At 32.3% G+C, this 20,828-nt stretch overlaps 3 protein-coding genes across 4 annotated transcripts; 1 reads left to right on the top strand and 2 right to left on the bottom strand.

Annotated features, from left to right (window-relative positions):
- Positions 1-976: 976 nt before the first annotated feature.
- Positions 977-3,309, bottom strand: LOC106771643 (serine/threonine protein phosphatase 2A 57 kDa regulatory subunit B' beta isoform-like). The gene is made up of 2 exons (XM_014657640.2): positions 1,818-3,309; positions 977-1,582 (listed from the first exon to the last, which is right to left on the bottom strand). Exons 1-2 carry the CDS (start codon positions 2,847-2,849, stop codon positions 1,244-1,246), a joined length of 1,371 nt encoding a protein of 456 aa, XP_014513126.1. The 5' UTR covers positions 2,850-3,309; the 3' UTR covers positions 977-1,243.
- Positions 3,310-12,739: 9,430 nt separating this feature from the next.
- Positions 12,740-17,892, top strand: LOC106772263 (hippocampus abundant transcript-like protein 1). Of its 2 annotated transcripts, none has more exons than XM_014658547.2 (14): positions 12,740-12,904; positions 13,497-13,608; positions 14,694-14,806; positions 15,030-15,152; positions 15,253-15,455; positions 15,565-15,640; positions 15,901-15,987; positions 16,132-16,212; positions 16,372-16,404; positions 16,486-16,539; positions 16,635-16,676; positions 16,898-16,976; positions 17,081-17,151; positions 17,313-17,892. In XM_014658547.2, exons 1-14 carry the CDS (start codon positions 12,740-12,742, stop codon positions 17,406-17,408), a joined length of 1,335 nt encoding a protein of 444 aa, XP_014514033.1. In that variant the 3' UTR covers positions 17,409-17,892. The 2 variants fall into 2 exon arrangements, with proteins under 2 accessions (XP_014514033.1, XP_022641512.1); XM_022785791.1 differs by lacking the exon at positions 12,740-12,904 and adding an exon at positions 12,937-13,324.
- A 318-nt stretch (positions 17,893-18,210) lies between these two features.
- On the bottom strand, positions 18,211-20,389 carry LOC106772264. The gene is made up of 4 exons (XM_014658548.2): positions 20,159-20,389; positions 19,994-20,079; positions 19,331-19,585; positions 18,211-18,611 (listed from the first exon to the last, which is right to left on the bottom strand). The coding sequence occupies exons 1-4, from the start codon at positions 20,286-20,288 to the stop codon at positions 18,441-18,443; spliced, it is 642 nt and encodes a 213-aa protein (XP_014514034.1). The 5' UTR covers positions 20,289-20,389; the 3' UTR covers positions 18,211-18,440.
- Positions 20,390-20,828: the final 439 nt, after the last annotated feature.

A 20,828-nucleotide genomic window follows, 5' to 3' on the forward strand; every position in this document is an offset into this window, starting at 1 on the left:
GGCATTATTTTCTTATGACGTCGATGCCCCTTAAAGCTAGTTAATGTCTACAGTAGCTATAACTGTAGTTTGAGAATAATTGATTCGCTGGGGGGATTTTTAGCTCTCACTCTGTGACCCTTGACAATATTAGTGTTTTCTATCAATCGAAAGGTCAGCACTCGGTTGAAGATCACAAGTTCAACACCTGACCTTGCTCGGGGAAATACCGCTTGAACCATTCCTTTATCTCCGTGGAATGCAGTTCTCAAATCGCTTCCTCGTTATCCCAAACTTCTTTGTAGTAACAGTTTTTGGGTTTCGTCACTCACTATTCCACCATTCGTGGATCGACATAGCGTCATTCTCCGTTTTCTTGATTGACCTATCCAACGACGACTGATGGGCATTTCTTGCAGGCAGTGGTTGGGCAAAGTTATGTAAACAAGAAACTGGAAAAGCTATGGAGGCTGCGTGACTTTCATAGGTAAATTGGGAAAGATTGAAAAGAAAAAGAAATAATTTCGTTGGTTTTAAAACAGAGATTTAAACATAATCTAAGTTTCCCCGGTAGGAATGTCCACCGTAACATGCGTCTCCATCAGTATTTGTCTTTTTTTCCTCATCACCGTGAGAGAAATACTCTCTGGAGTATTTCTTTCTATAATTAGATGAAAGGAGTTTTTCTCGTTATTGATATGATTTTTTACTAGAAGATAAATACTTTTGGTCTTAATTTAAGTGATATAATATTTAAATTATTTTTAAAATTTTATAATACATAATTAAATTTAAAAATAATAATGCTATGTTAATATTGGATAATGAATAATTCTAACCGTACACTCCGTGTTGGGTTCCTGGCTCCTGTTAGGCAGCAAGTGAATTTTTTTTGTCCTTTTACTTTTTACAAATTTACTCATCAAAGTTATTAAACATACACTTTTAGAACCGAATAATAATTTAGTACAATATGATAATATTTTTATATTAATATAGTATACTGTAGAAATACATAATACACTCAGGTGTTGTTCATCTGGGTTTATTATGTCTCTGTTTCTTTATATTTTGGACGCTTTTAATTGTTATTTGCCTTCCATTGAATATCTCAAACCACAGCTACCAATTTTTGGTTTGAAGTATTCATATTTGGCATTGTTACAACTAAGCAACTTTTAAACAATTTTGGTCTTGCAATTATTGTTCTACCCAAGGAAAGTTGGCATTACCAATGCCAGCACAAATTTGCATACATTAATGTTCAGTAGGAGACACGTATATAACGTTGTGGGTTGAGAAACTGATTCTTGGCAGCTTCCCATTCTATTCTTTCCCATTTCTTTTTTCTTTTGATATCTTCTAGATGTGCCATTGATTCTTTAGCTTCCATGTCCACGAGACCCTTTGAATACAGATCTGGATCCATTTCTTCCAGCATCACCTTCACACTTTCCGTTAGTTGTCTAACGCTCTTGCTCCAATGCCACTTCAGGTTCTTTTCCATGCCTTCAACAATCACATTAAACACTTCCACTGTTCCTATCAGTGCCATTTTCACGAACTGCTCATTGTTCCACATATACAGTGCACGCTCCGCTACCTAACACAAAATTATGCATCATAAATAAATTAAAAAAACATCTGTTTATCAAATGCGAAATTCATGAAGCTGACAAAGGGAATTTTTGTACTTGAATCAGGATAAGAAAGCATAATTAAGTCTTACGTCTCATCTTATTCAATGACAATCTAGTATGGTTTTATAGTTTTCAGTATATTTCAATGTATTCATTCAATCTTCTTATGAGGATTAGTAGCAGTAGTAAGAGATTTACCTGAGAATTCCAACTGTTTATGCATTTGGTAATCTGGGTACAGAAGGGCAAGGCCAACTTACGATACTGGTCAGGGTCTAAATTCTCAACAAGATCTTCCAACTCCCCAATTAGCAAAATTTCTTTTTGACAGTTTGTGACAGGCCAGTACCTCAAAATCCCTCTGACAACAACCCCTCCAAGCATAGGTTCCTTCTGCACAAACTGTGACACGCAATAAGCCAATTGCTTATGGTACACTTGCATCCCCTTGGTCTTGTGTAGAGGAATGAGCACTCTCATCAGGAACAGTTTGTGTTCTTCCTTGAGCGGCACGGTAAACCCATTGATTATGGTTCCCCATATCTCAAGCAAGTCTGCAATACCCGGATGCTTCTCTGTCTCAAAAACGTAGTTCAAGAGCACCTCGGTCATTGATTTCCTCATGAAGGAACGATCAGAAATGAACTTGGAATATATCTTGTGGTACACATTTTTCAAAGTCTCACGTTCCCTCGGATCTTCTGACTGGAAAAGTGCTAACAGGTTGCGGAGGAAAGAATGATCGACGCACTCTCTCAGTATCTTCTGGTCTGTGCTGTTAACAAGCTTAAGAAGTATCTCGTAAACAATTTGGAGATGTGACCACAGAGGAGAAAATATAGAAACGGGGTATTCTTCTTCAGGCAAATCCGTGATGGCAGAAGGGCTGGAAGGTGGAGGGAGTGGCCTGAAGAGGTTGGCAGATATCATGGCCGCTAGAGCCACCAAAACTTTTCCATGCACCGGTTTCTTGGAAGACTTCAATATCGAGACGAGTCTTGTGAGTTGAAGCCTCTTTGAGTCTCTTTGCGCCGGAGATTCTGAAGGGTCGGTGAAGGTGAAAACAAAGGTGCAATAAGAAATAGTGGAGAGAAGATCTTCATTTCCTGAAGTGGGAGAAGAAGATGGGATGGTGAAGTGAGGACTCTCCTGCACAAAGAGATCATGGAGAGTTCTTGAGTTTTTCTTTGGGCTTCTTCTTGATGGTGAAACTTTCTTTGGACTGCCCATGCTTAATTTCTTCCTTTCTTTCTACTTTCCTCTTCAGAAACCGTTATTCTGGTTATACCTTTTCCATCAGAGAGCTAAAGTGGTTGAGAAGATCAGAAAAAGTTGTTGTATACTTAGATGTTTGTTGGGTTGGCAGAAAAGCCAAGAACGGCGATGCCTTTGCAGAAGAAGCGTTGGAATGTCCGATTGTGAAATCATTAGAACTGCACATTCTTGTGTTATGAAGGTATCCTCATCTCATTGTTTCTCATTCCTCCATTTGGACTTTGCCATCTGGAACTTCAGGCATATTCATTGGCCTAGTCCTCATCAAAAGATTGTCGCATTTCTCATGAAAGGCTCAAACTAAAGACAACCTGTTTCTTAATATATTCATCTGTGTAGTTAGGATCAGTTTTGAGTTCTATTATGTGTCTTTCATGTGCCTCACCGGCCACTATCATTGATCGCGTTTTTTAATAGAGAGATTTGATTTCAGTCATTTTCTTTTCCTCTGCACATGACAGTGTTGTGTGTTTGGAAATAAAAAGACAAAAAACAGATCTTCCATAGGACCAATATCCTTTACACTTCCTAATCTAACTCCACAAATCCTACTGTTTCTGTCTTTCTTGTTTAATTTATAATAACAAAAGAGCCAGGCTTTAGCCCGAAAGAGAAATAACTTTGAAAAGAAAAACAGAAAGAAAGCACTCAAAGACAGAAAAACATTACTTACCCTTTGAAATTGTAGTCACAAGACAAAGGTACAAAATGGTGAAGTTTTGTTTTGAAAATTATCCAATGATACAATTTTAAACATATAAAAATTGTAACAACTTGATTTGACTTCATTTAAAAAAAGTCGTGTTAAACTAATATAATTTGAAGTTAAATTTTAAAAAATTATAATGCATTATTAAACTAGTATGACTCTAGTTTATATCATAATAATATAATAACATGATATCATTTAAAATTAAAAAAAGAAAAAGGGACGCGCTGAAATAATACCAAACTAAGAAAATTTCAATTAAAATTTAAAAAAATTACAACATACTAAATGATGTAACTGCAGACCACAAATGAGAACAAGTGAAATAAAGATAATTTTCGGAGATTACTGTAATGATGACTAATCACTAAACTAACTTATTACGTGTCAAAGTGTGAAGTGCAGTGAGTCTGAGTACAACAAAATTTCTATTATTAACTTTAAACATTAGTAACGGGTCAAAAATAAGAAATACAGAAGATATAAATTATCCCATCTAAGACTATTTCAATTTAATGGGTCTAAATAGTATAACTTAAACTTAGTGTATTCACCTATATTACATACATAAATATTACTCTCTCTCTCTCTCTAGTGCTTAATATAAGTTATATTTATTAAGAAAATGATGGTTTTTTTATCAGGCATTTTTTAATATCTATGAAATATTAACTTTTTCTTCTTTATTTACCATTTTAATAATTTTTTAAAAATATTTGCATTAAAATTAACAAATTTTAATAATAAACTTAAATAAAACTCTTAAAAAGTTAATTTCAAATATAACCCAATCTTATAAAATCATTCAATTATAGAAAATAAAGTTTAGACACACTCAAATATCATACCAAAACATATATATATATATATATATATATATATATATATATATATATATATATATATATATATATATATATTTAAGTAAATTGACTAGAATGCATGAATAGTGTTTGGGCATCTTTATACAAACTCTTACAACGGTTTATTTTACTTGCAAAAAGGATTCCAGTTACACATTAGCCGATAATGAGAACTAGAAAAACAGTATGTGTACATTCAAAACTCTGCAACTACAGAGAGAAATGACAGATGCTATGAATAACATGATGTCACAAAAAGAGAAAATCTGTGATGATTAAGCTTTCTACATATGAATGTAATTTGCGACAATAATCAACAGACAAAGTTAAACTAATCTCTATTCAGGGATGGTTTGTAGCACAGGAGTCCAGCACGTGTGGCGATTCCTCTTGGTTGTGGAGACATACTTTGTCTTCCATAACAGCTTCAATCTTTGTTCNACACAAGACACAGAAGATTCCAACGACAATGTTGGATTCACAGCACTCATCATTTGAANAACNTCCTTTAACTCGCTCTTTCTCACCATAATCTTCATCCTCACAACCCCTCCATCTTCCTCTCTCCATGAAACCATTCCTTTTCCCTTTCCACCAACCATGCCTTCCAACACTCTATTCTTCTTCTTTCCACTCCAACCCTTCAACTCCATTCTTCCAAATCTTTCCACCTTAATCACAATTTTCTTTCTCTGTCAACCCAACCTTGTATATATAGAGATCATCCATGAACTAAAATAATACAAGTATTATTTTTGTTATCTGGCATTCCGTGCTGTATTAAATTACAAAACATGGTCAATGAGTAAAATATACAGAGAGAGATGCATTTTATATGCACTAATACCACACTAAAGTAATAGATAAGAATAAGGATATTTTGACACACACTCTTGAAAAAACATTCATTTGATACGGTGAATTCCACTTCTTTTTAACATTTATTGAAAATAAAAAAATAATTTTAGAAAAAAAAGGTGAAAAGTAGAGTGTGATTTGAATATTTTTGCTACGTAGGCGTGTCATGTACCATTGCCCATTACCCATTAGATAAACATTGAAACCAACTTTTCCAACCCCTCACATTCTAGCTCTATTGTTTGGCCAACTGCAATGAAAATGACACGTTTGCATGGAGTGGAAACTTTTCAGGCTTATCTGCAAACTATACAAAAATTTAGACATTGTTATGTTATGGTCTTTTAACGGCGAATCTTAGGATAAACTATTAGAAAGACATCGTCATAACTAAAATCCATGTAACATTACACAAGTTGGATAGTAACTGTCATAGTGGTAAGCTAGACAAGTTTATGTGTTAACCAAAAAAACCTTGTAATTTATCTCAATTTAGGCTAAAATTTATTCTAACAACATAGAGTCTGATAAAAATTGTCTAATAATTGATGTGTGTTTGTTTAGTTTATTAATTCTGTAGAATCTTTCCGCCCATGTTTAGTGGGTACCTGGAGCTTTTATTATTTGGTTCCGTTAATATATGTGTATGGTGTGCAGAATAAGATATGCATCTCTTGTGGCTGTCATTAATGCTATTTAATTAATGACTAACTCCCTTTGACAAATATAGTTTAATTGAATTCTGTATGAATGCTTTCTAGATTTTTCAATGCGAAGCCTATAATACAGAGTAGCCAAAACAATGGCTAGTGAAATTTGTTGAATATGTGGAATTCAATTGTAACGTTGTATTGTTTTATGTGTTTATGTTGTATAAATGGTTGATTTTAACATCAGAGATTTCTGTGAATAGTCTGTAGTGCACACAACAAGTAATTATGTAATGCTTACTGTCATTAATACTGATTTAAGGATTCCTCTTATTTAATTTTCAGCTAAATTTGTCACAATTATTCACTTCATTTAAATCAAGTGTTGAGTTCAAGAGCATGTCATCCTAATTAGAACAATTTAAACGTAATTATAAATCTAATTAACTATTGATTAAAAAATCATTCATCCGCTATCGTTTTGCTTTTTCACAATCCAAATCGCGTCAAAATAATAAAACATAAAATAAAAAGATTTTGGATCTGTCCGTAAGATAAGATATGTTTGCAAAATTGCATTTTTAGTCTGATTTATGAGTAAAAACAATTAGCACACAAAATCAACAACAACAAAAAATCCTAAAAATTTTGTTTTGAAACATTTTAAAATTTTTGACAAAGTTAGAACAACTTACAAATTTAGAACGACGTACAAAATTAAAACAACTTTAACTCGTAAATAATTCTCTTAAATTCTACAAAACCAAATCTTTTAAAAGAATATTAACCATTAACAAAAACTTATTTAATTGAGACACCGTTAGACCCTAAATCAAGTATAATGAATAAATTTTAGTAACTAGTAGAAACTGATTTTTGGTTGTTGTAAGATGAAGTAGTTTTAGTTGTTAGAAATACGAAATGGATCTTTGAAATAAGAAATAGAAATTACAAACAAATGAATAAATTTGTTTATAAGTGTACCGTATGCAGACTGTGTCAGTTATGGCAAGCATTTGATCAGACATCGAAGATGATCCAATGGTTACATCCTTTAAAAATTTTAAGTACCATCTATAATAAAGTTTATTAATTACGTGATTTCTTTTATTGTAAATTTAAAGTTTTACTATATTGATCGAACGGTTAGATACAACTCCACACAATGTCAGAAGACAATAAAAGAAGTATAAAATAATGTTTTGAACGCGATTCTTAACTCTAACTCAAAATAATAAGTGTTCATGTGCACTAAATTTTTCTAAACTTCTTACATCATATATATTGATTATAAAATTAAATATTAATGGATATTTACTAATAAAACAACAAATTTATAAGTATACAACATTTTATTAAAATAGGTTTTAAATGACTTTAGTAATATAATATCGTAGAAAATAAACTATAAACATATTTCAATTTTATAAAATCAATTATACCCATATGGATAATAATATTTAGACAACATTTTTTATTGTGGAGTAATTTTTGACCATTGACACGTAATCAATGTTCAAATGTTGTCAAAAAATTGTTGTCTAAATATCATTATCCATACCGATATACCCTAGACAAACAGGACAGATGGTTTCCAAACAACGAGAAGACCGAACAATTACCACTGATGAAACAATCATGACAGGTAGATTATCAAATGTAATTAAGATAAGTGGAGATTAAGGGTTGTTGAGCTGTGATTGAGTCCTGATTAAAGTTTTCTTAATCCAGAGTCTATAACTAACCCTATAAATACAAGTTAAAGGTAAGAGATAAACAGATTCATTTATTACTCATTTAATACCGCTCTCGAATTACCGAATGAATATTTTACTAACTTTGACATCGAAGGATCTTTGGCAGGTATCCTCCGAAACGTATTTAAACGTCGAAGGAGACGAACGTAAGGACGACTAGCTATAAGAAAACAGGATTGAAGGTAGACGTAAGAAAAACCGACCGACATAGGGAAATTGTGCAGGGATTTGGGAACTCGTACCGAAATATCAATTTTCCTACACTTATATCAATTTATATGCATCCACTTATATCCGCGGTTTAAATTTACCTTATTTCTAACAAAAGTGATATTCCAACAAAAAAAAAAAGACTTGAGTTACACATTAGCCAATTTTCAGAACTAGACAAAAAGTGACGGGAAAATGTTTTGTTTACATTCAAAACTCTGCAACTAGAGACAGAAATGACAGATGCTATGAATAACATGATGTCACAAAAAGAGAAAATCTGTGATGATTAAGCTTCCTACATACGAATGTAATTTGCGACAATAATCAACAGACAAAGTTAAACTAATCTCTATTCAGGGATGGTTTGTAGCACAGGAGTCCAGCACGTGTGGCGATTCCTCTTGGTTGTGGAGACATACTTTGTCTTCCATAACAGCTTCAATCTTTGTTCNACACAAGACACAGAAGATTCCAACGACAATGTTGGATTCACAGCACTCATCATTTGAANAACNTCCTTTAACTCGCTCTTTCTCACCATAATCTTCATCCTCACAACCCCTCCATCTTCCTCTCTCCATGAAACCATTCCTTTTCCCTTTCCACCAACCATNCCTTCCAACACTCTATTCTTCTTCTTTCCACTCCAACCCTTCAACTCCATTCTTCCAAATCTTGCTACCTCAATCACAATTATCTTTCTCTGTCAACCCAACCTTGTATATATAGAGATCATCCACGAACTAAAATAATACAAGTATTGTTCTTGTTATCTGGCATTCCGTGCTGTATTAAATTACAAAACATGGTCAATGAGTAAAATATAGAGAGAAGTACCATTTATATGCATTTATTTTCAACCGCTCACATGCTAGCTTATTAAGTTTGTGGCACTTAACGTTGCGCCAACTACAATGAAAATGACACGTTTGCATGGAGTGGAAACTTTTCTGGTTAAGTAAGCGTGTTATCTTATCTACAAACTATACAAAAATTTAGACATTATTATTGTCTCTTAATGACGAATCTAGTTGATAAATTCATAAAATTCATGTATAACATGTTTCATCTCCTTGTATGAAAACTAGTTGGATTGTAACTGTCATAACGCTAAACTAGATTATTAAGGCCAAAATTTGTCCTAACAACATAAAACTTGTCTGATAATTAAAGTGTGTTTGTTGACTTTATAATTCTGTAGAATCTTTCCTCCCATGTTTCGTTGACTACTTGAGTTTTTTTTTTTATTTGGTGGAGAAAAAGATATATATGCATCTCTTGTAGCTGTCATTAATGCTATTTAATGGCTAACACCGTTTGACAAATATAGTTTAGTTGTTGAGTTATGTAGAATGGTTTCTAGATTTTTCTCTGCGCAGCCTAGAAGAATGGGTAGTAAAATTTGTTGAATTGGTAGCGTTGTATTATTTATGTGTATAGTATGGTAGTTGAAGTCAACATCAAATTTGTCTCTGTGCACCTCACAACAAGTAACTGTCATTAATACTTTTGAAGTCTGAGAACTGATAAACAGTATTTTCTAAGAATGGAAGCTTCTTAAGTTGGTGCAACGCTTGTCTAAAGCTTCATTTTCTTTAGTACAATCATTATAATTTATGTTGGTAATTTTTATATAGTTCTCATCTGTATTTGATATTTGGACAATGATATTTTGACAACTTTTTTGATAACGGGACACGTGTCATCATTTTATTGGTCTATTTGAATTTATGTTTAAAAAATATTTAAAACAGACCAATCACAAGCTACCACGTATGCATTGTCAAAAAATTGTTAAAAAAATGTTGTTAAAAAAAAATTCTTGATATTTTTAACACAAAATTCACTCAGAATAAAATATATTTTGTAATGAATTTTAAATATTCTGAAATAACATCTTATCGCTAATTAATCTTTTTTTTAATGATATTCTTATTTATTACACAAGACAAATATGCTTTTATATCTCAGATTTAAATTTTATTTTGTCTCATACTTTATTATAAAGTATTAAAATGTAGAAATGGTCATTGGTCACGTAGTCATCGCTTTTGACCACGTAATATGTGGTGTTTCTTTTCTTCTAGATATATTTGCTTTGATTTATTTATTTTCATCACGAAAATTAAAAAACAAAAATTAGCAATCAGACAATATCTATTATATACATATATATATGAGTTATAACAAAAAAAAAATACTAATTACTTGTCGAATATTTATTTAAATAATATTTACAAATATTTTAAAATATGTAGATATCCTTAAATATTCACCAATATTTAAAAATACTTTATAAACTTTTAAAATAAAATCTAAATAAAATTATAGTAAAAAAATTATAATATAATATAAATTAAAATTTAATTTTTATTAAATTTAACCTAATAAATATAAATTAATTTTAATTTTAATTAAATTTAACTTAATAAAATATAAATTAAATTGTATTTTAATTTTGTGTAAGTATGGATAATATATGTTGAATACACTGAAAACTAAATACTAAATTAATATTTCTTGAAGATACACATTATTTATAATAAAAGAAATATAAATTAAATCTAAAATGTAAATAAAAAATAATAATAAATTAACTAAAAATTATAAAATAAAAATAATATATCCGTTATTTATAAATAAATATTAAAATATTTGTTACTAATAAATAATAGATATTTACGATATATTTATCAATAAATATTAATAAACACATATATTTTGGTCATTTCCACATGAGATGCATTTTTTTGTTTCTATTTATATATTAATTAATATTATTTTTGGTGAAGAGATTAAGTATTTATGGATGGCTCAACAATTTTTTTTAATTCAACAAATACTACTTTAATAGATTTTAATATTTTAAAATAGAAGGTAAATTTTAGTCTAGAATTCATCTTTCACAATCATATTGTAAAATGATATTTGTTTACTTGACGTATGATTTAGTTTTATTTTTTCTTGACATTTTATTCTCAATAATTTACATAAGTTTTAATTGAAAGTTTGGACTTTAAGCTTTTACATTTATGTTTGAAGATTTTTATGTCCTATCTTATTCAAGTAGGGTCTCAAAAAAATGCAGAGGAAAATATCTGTATCTTTTGTAAATAAATAGATTGCATGTTTGGGGAGAAAAGAAGACATTATAATATCTTCTTCCATTTCACGCGCCACATCACCAAACTCATTATTACTCATTAACTCTTGCGGGCATTTATGAACTTAAGACATTTTTTTTAAATGATTTTTTAAATTTATTTGATACTATTTTTTTTTTATTATATTACTCTTATATTTCATATTATATTACACTTTTTATTTCTGCTGTCAAATATCTCAAACTATCTGCACCAATAACGTAAATCAACCATTTTCCTAAACAAACATTTTAACCATAATAAGTCTATCAATCTTTTTCTATCTTTTCATATCTCTTCAATTTAGACTCACATTTATATTTCTATATATATATATATATAAGTTTTTGTCTTTAGCTGCCCAAATTTATTTTCTTTATCCTCATATTTACCTTCTTTTTTTCTTCTTCTTACATTATGGATTGGGTGAGTTGAGTTTTGTCGTTGGTTTTGGGCCATTTTGTGACAAAAGTATTATTCTCCGTTCAACTATTTCCCATTCTACCCCTTTCAGCCCAAAAACAAAAGTACATACTTCTTTATTAAAGTGCAAACAAAAAACGTGCAAAGAAAGAGATTTCAGATCCAACAAAAAAAAAATACCTGTATTAAATACAGCTCTACAGCTCTAGGTGTAATACATAGCTTCAAATTAAATGTAACTTTGTGGTATCCGAGGATTGCATATATAAATCTCCACTCTAGATGTACAACGATTGCTAGTAAAAATGCAATCTTTTTTGAAAAACATACATATAATAAGAGAGGTAATTAAAAGAATTGAAAAAGAAAAAGAAGAAAAAAAAGTTTTGTTTATGTTCTGTTTTCTCTTTTGAGGGAAAAAGGGATTCCATTGTTTGAATATATTTCAGTCATACTTACAGTTACTAAACTGAGCTTTAATATTGAAGAAAATGAAGGGAAGGTTTCCTTCTACATATCTAACCATTTCTTGTAGGAAACTGCTAACATCATTTCACACTTTTGTCTTCGTTAGGTTAAACTATGATAAGATATTCCTTCCTCTTTCATGCGTGCACACGTTGCTGATAGGGACTTCAATTTCACAAATCTCTCTTAACTCTTAAAACACTCATTAATAAAGTTATTAATTTGAACACTCAACAGCTTTCGGAAAGTGCAGATGTCACATGTAATTATGGTTCTTATGGTGAAAAAAAAGGGAATGAAGTAACAGCAGTAAACTAAAGAAAAGAAGAAAAGAGGTTTGCTTATGGTAAAATAATAAGGGATGTGACGACACACTTGAAAATGAAGTCTAAACGTGACGTTTACACGAACCTCTCATTTTGCTCCCCACAATCGCATTTAGAAATGCCAATACAATACGGAAAATTCGATAAATCATGAACTTTCGTTAAACACTTTCAGGAACTTGGAAGCTACGTCTCTTAGACCCTTTTGCTTTGCTTTGCTTCTTTTCTTTGCATTGCTCTTATAATATCTTCTTTACTCTCTTACCCTTTTTCTCTATCTTCCTCTCACACTCACTCTCTCCCACTCCACTACCCTACAATTTCTACACAACACAACGCACCCAACAAACTATATAACAACAACATATACTTGTGCTGGTATCGGACATTCTTGACTACAACTAAAGTTCCAATCTTCTTGATAGAGGTTTTGGCATGGAGGGTTTAGCAGGTTTGAGCCATCTTTTTGTGACCATATTTCTAACTGGGCTTGGTGGTATCATAGCTATTCCTTCAATCACAGATGTTACCATGGCTGCACTTTGCCCTGGTCAAGATCAGTGCTCCCTTGCCATTTACCTCTCTGGTATCCAACAAGCTGTCAGTACACTCTCTCTATATCTATATGCTCTTCATTTTCATTTCATTCTCTTCAAATTCTTCAAAATTATGTTTTTTTTTTCTTTTCATTTATCGATTCGGTTTTGGTTTCCATAGCTTTTGCAGAGAAACTATCTAGAAATATGAACTTTCTGTATACTTTATATTTTTCTGAGCGGTGTTCGGTTCAGTATATACACGTAGGGAGGGGCAACAATTGTATAAGATAGAAATAGAATGTTCTGTTTTAACTGTGCACACTATTTTAACACGACACCGTTTTCAGATAATAAAAAAAAAAAAAAGTAGTAATATATAGTTTAATGTTTTCTGACCAAAGTTTCGGTTGTAGGAGTTTTTCTAATGTTGTTAAACGTCAAAGTCACTTCACGCTATGAAAGGAAACTTTCAATTACATATGTACCTTGTTTTTGTTTTGTTATATAAATATGTTTTTGTTTTGTTATTTTTCCGTTATTATCTTCCACCGGATCGATCCCTTTTGTTCTTCAATTTGAGACAATACAACTCATATATATGATAAGATAATTTGATGCATAAATAATAAAAAGAAAATGGATTGATGTTGCAGATGGCTGGAGTGGGATCAGTGGTGATGACACCACTCATAGGAAACTTGTCCGACAGATATGGCAGGAAAACTTTGATCACTCTTCCTCTCACTCTCTCAGTCATTCCTTATGGTTTGTACACTTTACTCTATTCTTTTATTATTCAAATTTTAAAAATAAATAAATTTTATCAATATTTTTCAATCAGAGTGAAATTATAATTTTCTTATAGTCAAGTTTGAAAAGAAAACATGGTAAGATTGTAGTGTTGACCAATTCTTAGACTTGCTCCTTTAGTGGGAAGCCTAATGATTGATTATTCCTCTGCATCCATATGAAGATAACAGACCAACAATAACAGTATAAGTCCTTTTTATGATAACATTTCTTTTATTTGTATCATTAAACCAACATCCATGTAACTTGTCATCTCAATTTTTTCACTAAATTACTTCTTATTCAATTAATTGCTATGTAATATTAATATGTCCAATCTTAATTTATGGTTTATTAAGTAGGTAAAAATTATAAATAAAACATTTTCTAACAAAAATAATTAAACTTAATTTTCATTTTTACCCATTAAGTTTTAGGATAATAGTAATTACAAAATTTGACTTCAGTTACTACTGTTAGAAAAGTGGGTGGAAGAACGTTGGAATCTATTCAGACTTCCTCTTATGACATTCGTGCTGTACGATGTTGTTATAGCTATGATTGCATAGTGGACACAGAGAGAGGGTGTGTTTGGGTAAAGGAATGAACAAATGAAACAAACACCCTCTATTTTTACTTTTATCATAAAGTAATGGTTTTTCTTTTACTGTTTCCTATGCAGAAGTTCATTTATCACTGTTGAATCTTTGCTATTGATTCGACATGATTTAAAGAATAAAGTGAAAAAAAAAATACCCATGCGTTATAATGAATATTCTTATCAATAATACATTTCTTCTAACCTCGGTAGGTGACTTTGAACTATATTAACTGTTATTGAATAATGCTTCAAAAGTTATTAGAAATCATCAGTTTTCTTACAAGAAAAAAAAAAACCTTAAGAACAAAGCTGTGATAACCATCTCGATTCAAACAAAACAGTCTTTCATGAATGATTTGTACAAGGTTATCAAACATGGATTACGGTCTTAGAAAAAAAAAAAATATGCAGTACTTCTACAAATATAACAATTTTGTGAATTAATATGATACATTCGCAGTGATATTGGCATATAGCCGGGAGACCAAATTCTTCTATGCGTACTATGTCGTGAAAACTCTTGCTTCCATGGCAGGCGAAGGGTCCTTCCACTGCCTGGCTTTAGCATATGTGGTATTTCTCATGTCTCCATCTCAAACTAAAATTAACTCATCTCAGGGTCAGGAAGAGTTTCTAAAAAGAAGCTCAATTTATTTTACTTTCCTATTCAAACAAGTCATAGATTCACTCAGTACATACAGACAATGGATGTTGGCCAGTGAAATCAATGATGACAACATAATACTAGCCATGGCACAACAATTTAACGTGTGGCATTTTGATGTTATGAGTATAGGCAGACAAGGTTCCAGATGGGAAACGAACATCCGCATTTGGGATACTTGCTGGTGTTGGATCAGCATCATTCGTTGGTGGAACATTAGCAGCTCGTTTCCTATCCACTGCCTTGACATTTCAGGTTCCATTTTCCTTTCTGTTATGGTTCCTACATCCATCATTGTAATAAACTATACCCTATACTTGTTTTCCAACGTATACAATTTGGTTTAACTATTCAGGTTGCTGCTGTCTTGTCAATGATTGCATTGGTGTACATGAGAATTTTCCTTAAGGATAGTGTACCTGGTGGTGGTGTGAGCCAGCCATTGTTGAAAGAGGTGGAGGAGACATGTGCTGAGGATGCTTCATCACGAAAAAGGGCAACAGGAGCATTTAAGAAACTGCCCTCTCTGGGGGATTTGATTTGCTTGCTCAAGTGTAGGTAAGCAAGGGATTGCATTGATTTTGGTATATAGATTGGACAAAATCTCTTTCTGCTACTACCAACATATTTCGAATTTGATGGAGTTGTTGATCTCACGTTTCTGCAGTCCCACGTTCTCGCAAGCAGCAGTTGTTTCGTTCTTCAATAGTCTTGTGGACGGTGGCTTGATGGCTGTGTTGCTGGTAAAGTACTGTTTTCTATACTGAACATAGTCAAGATGGTGAGATATTAAGATTTTAGTTGAGATTATGGATAGAAACAAACGTGGATGAGGTTATTCAAGCGTTTGTGAGAATTAAAGTTTCGTAAGGTTTGGATTGAAGGCCTTGATGTGAAACTAGATCAAAAGCACCTAAACAATTGCAGATCAGTTTTATTTGATGAGGAAGGACAAAATTATTGTAAAAAGTAATTAATTAATTAAATTTCTTACTACATGCAGTACTATTTAAAGGCACGCTTTCAATTCAACAAGAACCAGTTTGCAGATTTGTTGATGATTACTGGGGTTGGAGCTACTCTTGCACAAGTACGCCCAGTTCTAGGACAGCTTAGCTAGCTGTCTGTTATTTTAACATGTTCTTTAAACAACTCGATACTTTCAGTTACCCAAAATTCCGTTGGAAAAGTTACTTGCTCTGATGGCCATATGGTTGGTTTTCTGTACTTGCAGCTATTTCTCATGCCCATTTTAGTGCCTGTTATAGGAGAGGAGAAACTACTCTCCACAGGGCTCTTGATTGGCTGCATAAATGTAAGTTCAAGCTCACTCTTCCCCAGACTTCCTATATATATATATATTATATATATATATATATATATATATATATATATATTCACACACAACCCTAAAGTGTATAAATGTCCACACTGAGGCTAATTATGACACTTCTCATTGTATGGTGTTCTGTAGGTCCTTGTCTACAGCATAGCATGGTCAGCATGGGTAATTTTCTTATAACACTTTGTTGTACTCTTATCACTTCTAGAAACCAGCAAGCCTTAAAAACTGTTGAAAACGATGCAGGTTCCTTATGCTCTAGCAGGTTGCTCTATATTCTCAGTTTTTGTGCGGCCAAGTGTAAGTGTCTAACGTATCAGTTAAACCCTCAACAACTTGTTTTTGTTTTATTACTTTGAAATACTCTCTGATCTCTCACAACGTGGCTGGCACAGTTATGCAGCATTGCATCGAAGCAAGTTGGACCTACAGAACAGGTATCCCTAACTGAAAAAAAGAACTTGGGTTTCCTTCATTTTCTTAAGTATGTTCTCAGAAAGTTCAGTTTCCGAGAATGCAAACTCCTACAATAATTCAGTTGTTGAAACTCAATCTGCAACCATGAGTAACAACTTTGTTAAACTTCACACTTATATGCATTGCACAGAATTGATCTCTTCCTTTCTCTTTTAGTCTGACTGACCAGTCTTTGATGTAGGGAATGGTTCAAGGATGCCTTTCTGGAATTAGTTCCTCCGCCAACATCATTGCTCCGTTAGTTTTCAGTCCACTGACAGGTATTACTAAACTTAGAAGTATAATATTAAGGTTGTATGTGGTACTACAGAATTATGTGAAAAAAAAACATAAACTGATAAGCTTCTCCATCCATCTTATGCAGCCTTATTCCTGTCAGAAAATGCTCCGTTTTATTATCCTGGCTTCAGTCTAATGTGCCTTGGGCTAGCGATGGTAAGATGATAGTAGCATTACATTCATTAGCAATATGATTTTGCAATCACTGACTTTTGGTTCATCTGCTGACTGCTTGAACTTTTCATCATCATTTTATTAATTGTTTTCTGCCAACGTTCCTTGGTCATGTACTGAACACATCACACATTGTATTTCAGATGATAGCATTTTTTCAGAGCCTAATGATCCGAGCTGCTCCTCCTATTGCGGTTGGAAAAATTAGCAATAGCCGCTGCACGGATACTTTGGTCTGAGATGAAGACTAATAGCTCTCGATCGGGCAATAAACATTACACCTTACTGCTTCATTTTGTCTCCGGAAAATTCTTGTTCATAGCTCATCAGACGATAAATTAGAAAGATGGTAGAAGGAATCGCACTATAAGTGTAGATTATAGGGTCTCCGCGTATGGTTGTGCACTTGGAGATATAAAACAGTAAATAGCAAAATACAAAAAAAAAAAAATTAATCCGGTGAACCAATAGCAGAACCACGTTTCTTTGGAATTATTAAGAGGAAATGTGCATATGTTTATGAACCGTAGGGTCTCATTAGTTACTGCTTAGCCATTCTATCTTTGCAATGTTGACCATTGTATGCAAACATCCTTAAGCCTTAGCACTATTTAGCTTACATTTCTAGCTAGTATATATTTTTTTCCAAAGTTTCCACTTCGTAGTATCAGCAGGAACTTAGTGACTTTTATATTATGAATGAAGCATTTCAATTTGAGCCAAGTAATGCTACGATTAACTTAACTTTACTATTTAAGTTTGCTGCATGAATCTGAAATGAGAATGGTTGTACAGAAAAGAGATTATTCAACGAAAAACTTAGTCTACAGCAGGTATGAATATATGGCCAAATCCAGGAACAACTCTATCTCAGTTTTCCTTACATTATCATGCAAAAAAAGATCCCATTCACTATTTCCATCGTTTTCCTCACATATTGTTACTACTACCATCATTGCCTCTATAAAATTTCATAAAGGAAATAAAATGAGAAAACAAAAACTAGGGTGGAGGATAAATAATAAGGGTCCAACTGTCAGATACACCTTATCAAGCAATGGCAGAATCCAAAGGAAAAATTTATTTAATGTCTTGTACATTATCAAATTGATAATCATACAAATGAGTTCAAAGCTATATATAAACATGTTACCGTACGAGTCCCGTACAAATTTTAGTATAAAGCCTGAAAACCTAGAGAATATACAAGACATCTAAACTGAACTTCGATACAATCAGGCAGAAAGTATATGATCCATATGACAATTCACTTATGAAATGGGAAATATGTCATTGTCGTCATCGTTATCATCCATATACCTAAACTTAAGATCATCCCATCCTTCTCCTTTAAACTTAAAACTTGAATTCAAATAGCAATTTGTCTCCTGAAACAAGTTCAAGTGATCCACCAGCTTATGATACGCATTGCATCCACAGCACTGACAACAATGACAAATGGTCAATATCTTGCTTTAAGGTTTTAGAGTTCAGACCCCGCCCCATAAACACGTAATTATTTAACAATATGTTAAAAAAATCATATACACATGTTAATTGAGAAAATAAATTTATGTATCAAAATATTAAAATATGTATAACATTATCAACTTTTCAGTATTAAACTAACGAGTCTACTTCTCGAACATATGGTGCTCTCATATCAGGTAAGTAGAAGACAACCAGAGAATAGATAAAACATCTTATTCTATGATAATCTCACAGAATATATAAAAAACAGTTTTTCAAAAAGCAGACTGCACCAATTAGTCTGACTGGTTCAGCCATGAACAAGAAATCAACCAGTCTGATGAAGCCACGTAAAGCATTACTTTAAATCCAGCTTTAGAAACATTGAATCACAGAAACCAATCTGTTTGTCCATGAGCCGGATCAATGTTCTAAAATTGAAAAATTATTGAAGTTTTGTGCAGGTATCCAACTTTTCTTTTGCTTGTTATTTTTATACATACTATGACAAACATTCATTCCATTTACACACGCATAACAGTTCAACCAAAGTTTTCTCATAAAACCATGAATCAGTTCCGTTTGGCAAACTGCCATTAGTTTATGATTTGGCTCCAACTTCATATCAAGAAAATCACTGAGAAATGTGATGATAAGATAAGGGTTAAGATTAACAAAAGCAAAAGGTTACCTGCACAAAGACAGTGCCATCAGTGTAAGCATGGGGATTAATGGCACGTGTAGTACGCTGGCCACAGATGGTACAAGTAAAAGCCACCAGCATCCTTCTCCTAGGGGATTTGGTGAAGAGAGACCATGGGAAAGTGGAGATGTTCCCTGATTCATTACCCCTACCAACTGCAGGAACAGAGGGACCTTCCATCCCTGAACCAGTGGTCCATCCTCTTCCCACCGCAGCACTCAGTACCAGTCCCATCGCAGCATCCTGACCCAACAAATTCTTATCAGAATGTAATAACTTTTATGACCAAAAAAATTACACTTTTATACTCCATTGCATCTGATGCAAATACAGATGCAAATTGAACTACGGATTTTGGAAAAGGAATAACCAAATTATATATTTCCATGACAACAATTTTATTTTTATTCATTGCATCCATTTCACGTAAGGTAACCGACCCTTTGAAATTTCACATATGTTTTTAGGCATGGAAAAGCATTGAAGCATAAATTTGGGGATATGATTAACACAGTTGATTTAATTTTCTTTTTGATAAAAAAAAAGTTTTTTTATCCGTTAAAAATAATGCAATTGACCCCTTAAAATTCGGGATAAGTTATGCACAGAAACTGATTCAAGTTAAAATTTTGGGAAGAGAAAAGGACGTACTTTGGAGAGAGGCGAAAGGGAGAGACAGCGATCATTGATAATTGGAAGGATGTTATCCTTGGCGTCTGAATCGCGAGCATCATCACCTGAAACAAAAGAGTAAATTGAAGAAAAATCACGCAGAAAACAAAAGGGTAAGCAAAAAGAATAGAATAGAATACCCACGCTTGGAGGGTAAACGAAATTGGAGAGTCTTGGAAGGAAAAAGAGAGGTTCTTCTTGAAGGGAAAATCGAAAAGGGAGAAGAGGAAGATGGAAGAGCTGCAGAAGAAGATGTGGCCAAGGTTTCCATCATCAATAAAATTGTGTTGTCTTCTCAGACAGAACAAACTAAAGTAAACGAAACCAAGAATCCAATTCCTTGTCTAAGCTTCTTATTTCTAATTTCTAAATACCACAAAATATGTTAACACCACAAAATAATATTACTATATATAAAATATCACAGAGGCCACATGGTGCAGTCACTATTCATTTTAGTCAATTAAATTTTACTTTTATTTTTTTTTTATATACCACTCGTGTTTTTCATTAATAATATACTAATTTAATTACAATGTAATTTTAATCGATGTCTGTTGACATATTAATAAGTTTATTAACTTTCCATTTAATAAAAAACCAAGTTCTTGTAATAATTTTCAGAAAAAATATGTTTAAGTTTTTCTATCTAGAAATTGTGTTTTAATAGAATAATACTTTCAGCATCTGAATCATGTTCATTAGTGCTTGCTCTGTATTGATATATATCAATATGTAGTCGAATTTATTTTTTTCAGAGTTTAATTTAGTTTTATTATTATATTATGTTCATAATAAATATAATTATAGTATA

The sequence above is a fragment of the Vigna radiata genome, chromosome 8, assembly GCF_000741045.1.
Source record: "Vigna radiata var. radiata cultivar VC1973A chromosome 8, Vradiata_ver6, whole genome shotgun sequence".
Classification (NCBI taxonomy): Eukaryota; Viridiplantae; Streptophyta; class Magnoliopsida; order Fabales; family Fabaceae; genus Vigna; species Vigna radiata.